The 8,082-nt window shown below is 37.4% G+C and overlaps 1 protein-coding gene across 1 annotated transcript in view; it reads left to right on the plus strand.

Moving 5' to 3' along the window:
- The window catches only part of ace2 (angiotensin I converting enzyme 2), a 16,107-nt gene that overhangs the window by 3,108 nt on the left and 4,917 nt on the right, over positions 1–8,082 (plus strand). The window contains 10 exon segments of the mRNA XM_016489839.1: positions 1,486–1,644; positions 1,793–1,886; positions 2,820–2,963; positions 3,123–3,235; positions 4,275–4,380; positions 4,525–4,622; positions 5,032–5,201; positions 6,356–6,582; positions 6,700–6,844; positions 6,950–7,048. Coding sequence (XP_016345325.1) covers positions 1,486–1,644; positions 1,793–1,886; positions 2,820–2,963; positions 3,123–3,235; positions 4,275–4,380; positions 4,525–4,622; positions 5,032–5,201; positions 6,356–6,582; positions 6,700–6,844; positions 6,950–7,048 — 1,355 coding nt within the window.

Here is an 8,082-nt window from a genome sequence, read left to right on the forward strand (position 1 = left end):
AGATTTAGGCATCGATAGTGTTGCCATAGAAACGCACAGTTCCCGGTCCAAGGACATGAACAGCTCTAAGTAGAAAATGGTGTGAACGCAGCATATGATCTTGAGTATTTGACAAACAGCATTATCTAACTGACTTGATAATGTCTTTATTGATCTGTTTCTTCCTCTGTTAGGAGGCAGCTGACAAGACAGACTCCAGTAAGAATCCTCAGCGTTGATCAAGCAAGTCCACATCTAACCCATCTAGAGTGGGAATCATCTTGGAAGAAAACTCTGTAATGATTTGTTTTGACGAATGTAAAATATCAAGGTTCGAGGAACTCATATTATTAAGTTTATATCATGACCACGCCTCCTCACACTGGTGCTGCGAGTCAGTTAACGACAACATTTTGTCACCGACCGTGATTGTGTGTGAATTCAACGAGCTGTGGATGAGAAGGTGGAAACTTTGTTTTAGATAAGTTAGTTGTATGGACGTTATTTTCCACCATTTACCTTTTATCGCTCTTTCTTTTCCTCGAGAGACTGTTTGTGATCGGCGAAAATTGTTGATTGTCTCTAAACAACGGGACATTTCTCATCCCTTAGCTAACCTTAGCTAGCTTTTCTCACGCGCCTGCAGCGGACAGCTTGCTGACCCCGGACCAGCGAGGTCGACCAAGATTATTTTCGTCTTTTTCTTTTTCGCTCGATGTTGTTTATGAGGAGTGTAAGTTAATTTTACTCATACAGCAGCCGCGATTGCAGCGGAGGAGAGACGATGGTGGCGCTAATATGGTACAATATTTTCTATGTCTATGAAAACTATAAAAATAAATCTCTTAAATGAGAATTTTTGTTTTGATTAAATCTATGTTTTTTTGTTTGGGTCAAAAATAGAATTTAAATTAATTGACTTTCTTAAACAAGAAAAATATACTTTGTGCCAGGTTTTATAAAATGGTTTTCATAGACATAGAAAATATTGTTTAGGGCAAGTTATTTATTTTTCATTGGCTCAAGTTAAAAAATATAGATGTGAATCATTACCCTAATTTTTTTTAATTGGATGAATAAATCATTTTTTTTCAGTGTAGTTGTAACCCTTTAAACTACTGCAATGACAAAATATCTAATTTGGTGGCAAAATATTAATCAAACAACATCAGTAGTAACTAGTAGGTGTTCAAGACAAGTTGAACATCTTTTTTTGTTCTGCAGATATGGGTGTTCATGATGAGCATCAATTTGAGCATTTCGCTTTCTTCGGCGAACTGCTTGAAACTGCTGACATCATAAAATATCTAATTCTGGGGGAAAATATTAATTGAACAACATCAGTAGGAACTGGATATGTGTGTTCATGATAAGTTGAGCATCCTTGTCTATCTTCTGTAGCCAGTTTTTAACTTGTTCAAATATTGAAATAACAAAATATCTCATTTTTGGAGAAAACATTAAGTGGTGACTGGATATGGATGTTCTCTTCAACTCTCTCTTTAGGCTGAAGCATATGCAATCTGGAGAGAGTACTACAGTAAGATGTCTGAGGAGTCCAGTGCCTACCCCAGTGATCAAATCTCTGATCCACTGATTAAAATTCAGCTCCAAAAGCTCCAAGATAAAGGGTCAGGGGCGCTTTCATCGGACAAGGCTAGTGAAGTAAGTATGACATTGATGTTTTACAATAATGTCACCCAGACATTGAAATTGTCTTTCATACTATATATACAGTAGTGTTTCACTTCTCCTGTGGAAATATGGCAAACGTGACGAAACTAATATGACCTGAATGCCTTGTGTATCACAGCTGAGAAACATCATGTCAGAGATGAGCACGATTTACAACACAGCAACTGTGTGCAAAATTGATGATCCCACTGACTGTCAGACTTTGGAGCCAGGTAATGTTAGCCGTACATACAGCACCATCCTAATGATAATTTTTGTAATTTATGCATTTAGCAGACGCTTTTATCCAAAGTGACTTACAGTGCATTCTGGCTATACATTACCAGTATGTGTGTTCCCTGGGAATCGAACCCACGACCTTTTGCGCTGCTAATGCAATGCTCTACCACTGAGCCACAGGAACATTAATGATAAATTACATTTACAATAATAAATTGTTTATTACATAAATGTATAAAAAAGACAAAGGGAACTGTGAGTTCCTATTCTCAGGTTCATTGTTAAAAGATGTGAGAAAATCTGTTTATTTAAAAAAGAGGATATGAAATCTGAAATATAAGGTGAAGTAAAGGTAAAACTGGCCAGAAACATTTGGTGTTATATTCCTTTACGATTCAATAAAAACATTAATTAATTCATTAAAAAATTTGGGGTGAGTAAGATTTTTTTTTTTTTTGGAAAGAAATGGTTTCCATAAAAATATTAAGCAGCACAATTGTTTTCAATATTGATAATAATAAGAAATGTTCCTTGAGCAGTAAATCAGCATATTAGAATGATTTCATGTGACACAAAAGACTAGAGTAATGGCTGCTGATCTTTACAATATTACTATTTTTACTGTATTTTTTATCAAATGAATGCAGCGTTGCTGAGCATAAGAGACTTGAAAATTATTAAAAAAAAAATGTACCAACATCAAACTTTTGAACGGTGGTGTATGTTCTTAAATTTGAATGACTAACGACACTTGACTTGACTTGACCAAACTGTGTATCATATGTAGTGTTTTTAGATCTCACTGCTAGCAATGTGAAGTTCCCAGGGAACACATACAGTAAAGGCATTTGCCACATGTAAATGTCCATCTGCATTTAAATCAGTGAGCCAGTTTACCTGACTTCAGTACATTTTTCATTCACTAGGCCTAGAGAGTATCATGGCAAACAGCAGGGACTATGACGAGCGTCTACATGTGTGGGAGGGATGGAGAGTGGCCGCAGGGATGAAGATGAGACCCCTTTATGAGAAATATGTGGACCTGAAGAATGAAGCCGCCAAACTCAACAGTATGAGCTCTGTTCTTAACTTTATGACACAGGCTTTTAATAACCTGATATTACCTGATAATAAATGATATTATGCCTTTGCTTTTACTGCTTTGATTTTATGGACAACTGATGTGGTGGTTGACTAAGTTCACGATTTTTCTCGTTATTTTATTTAAGATTATGAAGACCATGGAGATTACTGGAGGGGGGATTATGAAACCATCGATGAACCCAAATACAGTTACTCCCGAGACCAAGTTATGGAAGATGCCAGGCGCATTTACCAGGAGGTTGGTGAAAACCTCTCTTAAAAATAAAGGTTCCAAAAGGTGTTTTATGCAACGATGCTATAGATTTTTGGTTCCCCAAAGAACCTTTCAGTAAACAGTTCTTTAAAGAAGCATTTTTAGGGTGCTTTCACACCTGTAGATCGATTGCTTTGTTCTGAAACAGGGATTAAAATTATTACAATGTTGCTTTTTATTCTTGGTGCGGTTCGCTTTCATATGGCAATGTTTCTAAACGGACCAAATTTGTTAATACAAGTCACGCGCGAGTAAACTGTTTTCTCATTGGTCAAAGTTCTACGGTTTATTTTCCGGGGTTCCACTTAGCTGTCACAGCTGTCATCTGTCAGGATGGAACGACAACAGCTTCGCGGGCTTATTGTTGTTTTTTTTTTTTTTTTGTGGATGTCGTTATATTAATTTATCACTTTGAGCAGGAGTCCAGGATTCATCGGGAAAACATTTTTTAAATGCACATACTAGGAAGAAGAGCAATAAGACGGCATTATAAAATGAAAAAGTGCGCTTTGATTTTGAATGGCGAAGACGTGCTCACCCACAGACATTCACAGGTTCATTTTGAAGTATTAGCAAAACAACAAAGCTAATGCTTTTCACGGAACTTACATAATTACCCATTATACATTGTGATATAGCCTGGTTCGTTGGTCCGTTAGATCGGATTGCTTTCTCACTACAACCGAACTGCTCCAGAGTTCGTTTTCAGTCGAGCCGAGACCACCTCGTTCAGGCGATCTCAGACCGATTACTTTGGCGCGGATCTGAGCGCGATTGCTGTGTTCACATATGCCCAAACGAACCGAGCTAAGGGGGGAAACGCGCCAGGTTCCGAAACAACAGGCCAGGTTTGAAAGCACCCTTAAAGAACCTACCATTTTTCATTATAAAGAACCTTTTGTGCAAAGGTTCCATGGATGTTAAATGTTCTTCATGGAACATCAGTGGCAATAAAGAACCTTCATTTTTAACAGTTTTTCTTGGGTTTTTATTCAGAAAACTCAATCTTATTATGATGTTCTAGATCTTGCCTTTGTACAAAGAGCTTCATGCTTATGTGAGAGCAAAACTGCAAGATGTCTATCCTGGTCACATCGCCTCTGACGCTTGCCTTCCAGTACACCTGCTTGGTAATATATGGAACATCACTTTTTGGACATTTGCATTGTCCAAATAGTGATATTAAATCACATATACAAGAATAAATATATGCTATTAGGATATAGTGTTGTTTTAAGATCAAATGGTGACATTTTATGACTTTTCACATTTAGGTGATATGTGGGGAAGGTTTTGGACCAACTTGTATCCTCTCATGATCCCGTATCCAGAAAAGCCTGATATCGATGTGAGCTCTGAAATGGTGGCCCAGGTAAGACATGTGACCATTTTCATTTCTATTCTTTACCTTTTTGGTCTAAGCTAAGCGTCTTTTATCGCCAAGGTTTTATCTTTTATCTTCATATTAGGGCTGGACAATAATTCAATATCAATATGTATCGTGATATAATTTTTTTCAATAACGGTGTTATGATTTTTAAACACATTTCCGATATTTCGATATACATTACCAGTATATCGTGATATCAATTTTGGCCATATCGTCCAGCCCTACTTCATATATGTTTATAAAGTCCAGGCTAAAGGTCTGTTCGCATTTTATTTGATCAAAGATTACATGTAATCTGTGCTATTAATCATTTTGTTCTTTAGCTGGAGTTGTAAATGGTCATGCTCTTTTTTTTTTTTTTTAATTTCCTAATTATTTGATACCATTTCAGGGCTGGGATGAAATCCGCCTGTTTAAAGAGGCAGAAAAATTCTTTATGTTTGTAAACATGTCTGCAATGTTTGACAACTTCTGGACAAACTCAATGTTTATTAAGCCTGAAGGAAGAGACGTGGTGTGTCATCCTACTGCATGGGACATGGGCAACAGGGAGGACTTCAGGTGGGATGATAATGTTGTTACATTCGGTCAAAATGCTTGGTAATGATTAAAGGGGTCATATGATGCCATTTTAAAGATCATTATTTTGTGTATTTGGTGTAACAGAATATGTTGACATGCTTTAATGTTCAAAAAACACATTATTTTTCAAATACTGTACATTATTGTAGGTCCTCTATGCCCCGCCTCTCTCAAACACTCGTTTTCAACAAAGCCCCCTCCTTTGACGAGCGCAGTCTGCTCTGATTGGCAGGCTGACACAGTGCATTGTGATTGGCCGAACACCACAAGCACGCGTCGGAAATGTAACGCCCCTTACCATAATCGCTTCAGCTTTCAAAGAAAATATCAAGACAGTTAATAATGTCGTTAGTTTTACCATCAGTTCAAGCCCGAAAGGGAAACAGAGTTGCGTGACAGACACAGTGACGATGCAGTACACAAGCCGCGGTTAAGACAGCACGAGCCGTTTTAGGTAGGCGTGGTTGACTCTTAACTTTTATAAAGAATATCTCTTTGGATTTGAGACTTTAGCCTTTGCAACTTTACAGATCTTCTTTATGCACCAAGAGCTTGTAACACTCCAAAGAGAAAGGAAAACTTGAAATCGCATCATATGACCCCTTTAACAAGAAGATAAGATACAATTTTAAACAACTGAATTCTGTTTAATTATTTAAAATAATACTTCCTTTTGATGCTTTTCTGAAAAGAACTCATTGTTTCTAATGTGTTAGATGTATATTCTTCACTTTGCCTCACTAAGGCTGCAATTATTTGATCAAAAATACAGAAAAAAAGGCTGTAATATTGTGAAATATTATTAACATTGAAAATAGCTGTTTTCTATTTTAATATGTTAAAATGTAATTTATTCCTGTGATGGCAAAGCTGAATTTTCAGTAGCCATTACTCCAATCTTCAGTGTCATATGATCCTTCATAAATCATTCTAATATGCTGATTTTCTTTTTATTATTGATGGTGAAAACATTTGTGCTGTTTAATATTTTTGTGGAAAATGTAATACGTTTTTCAGGATTCTGAAACAAAGCAGTTAGAATAGAATAGCATTTTTTTTTTATTTTAGCTGCTGTTCTCATTCTGAGCAAGAATTAGCAAACTTATTTAGAGCAACGCTGTTATTTTTTACAGAATCAAAATGTGCACTAAAGTGAACATGGATGATTTCTTAACTGTTCACCATGAGATGGGTCATAACCAGTACCAAATGGCTTACCGTCACCACTCATATCTGCTGAGAGATGGTGCTAATGAAGGCTTCCATGAGGCTGTGGGAGAGATCATGTCCCTGTCTGCTGCCACTCCTTCTCACCTGCAGTCACTGGGGCTTCTACCTCCTGACTTCAAACAGGACTATGGTAAAGTGCAATTGCAATACCTGCCTGACTTCATCTGAATAACCAGAAACTGAATTCAGCATACAAACATTCTCTACCAAAACCCAAAAACATTCATAGTATTATTCGTATTTACAGAGACAGATATTAACTTCCTTCTGAAGCAGGCCCTCACCATTGTGGCTACTCTGCCTTTCACCTACATGCTGGAGGAATGGAGGTGGCAAGTCTTCAAAGAGACCATCCCCAAAGATGAGTGGATGCTCCGCTGGTGGCAAATGAAGTGAGTGACAGAAGACAGATTAAAAATCATCAGAATCCAAACATTATGAACTCTTATCCAGTTGAACTTTGACTCTATGGCTCATCACAGCATTTGTTACCACAGGAGAGAACTAGTTGGAGTGGCTGAGGCTGTGCCCAGAGATGAGTCTTACTGTGACCCACCTGCCCTTTTCCATGTGTCTGGGGATTTTTCTTTTATCAGGTAATGTCACCTGTAGAATTGATAAAGCATTGTGTTTAACACGGTCATCATTACTTCAGAATTTGCTATTCTTAAAACCTCAATATTGATTTTTTTAACTAAATCATTTGAATCTTGCATTCAGCAACGTTCCCACATTGTAGGATCTTCAAAATGTGAAGCAATACAAAGTAAATAGCTAAATAATGGCAAGAATCATCTTTATATTGAGCTGTTCTCACGGTCTGCATGGATGAGCAAACATTTAACACAACCAATGAGGTCCAATTCATAAACAAATATGAGCTGGTTCTTTTTACTGATTTAAAACATATTAGGGTAGCCAGACTCCCGATACTAATGACTCTTTTGACTTGGTTCTTTTTAGTGAATCAAAACATACAGCACGTGCAATGTAGCCTGCTTCCCGAAACAAATGACCCGAGCTGGTTCTTTGAGTCAAAACATATGTGTTGACCAGGGTTGCCCAATTTCAGAAATAAACGACTCTTTTGAGCCAGTTCTTTATAGTGAATTAGAAAATAGGCAGAGCGAACAGTGTAGCCCAATTGGCGAAACATTACTCTTATGAGCTGGTTCTTTCAATGACCAGGATTTTTTTCAAGTCACCCACCCCCCACACCACCACCATATGTTATTCATATTGAAATACAATGCACATTATAACTGTCAACTTTTGAAATTAGCTTGGAGTGAGAATTCCCATGGCAAGTGGGGTGGAGGTATTTGCTTATGGGTATTTTGTTACAGGTTTTTTTTTTAATTCACTTTATTTTCTAGGGCTGTGTATCACCAGCAAAGTCACGATACGATACGTATCACGATACAGAGGCCACGATACGGGCCTGCACTTCACCTCTTAGTAAAACAGCTGTTTATTAAACACTGCATACTATAGTGCCATTTCTAACTACTGGCAGAGCAGGCAGTTGACCTTTGCATTATGAAGGGCCTCCATAACTGTACCATCTATGTACTGTGGCATATGTTTCATGTTTACATTGGGCACTCCCCACCAGGTACAATATTCTGAT

This window comes from Sinocyclocheilus anshuiensis, unplaced genomic scaffold (assembly GCF_001515605.1).
Source record: "Sinocyclocheilus anshuiensis isolate Anshui unplaced genomic scaffold, SAMN03320099.WGS_v1.1 scaffold1154, whole genome shotgun sequence".
NCBI classification, from domain to species: Eukaryota; Metazoa; Chordata; class Actinopteri; order Cypriniformes; family Cyprinidae; genus Sinocyclocheilus; species Sinocyclocheilus anshuiensis.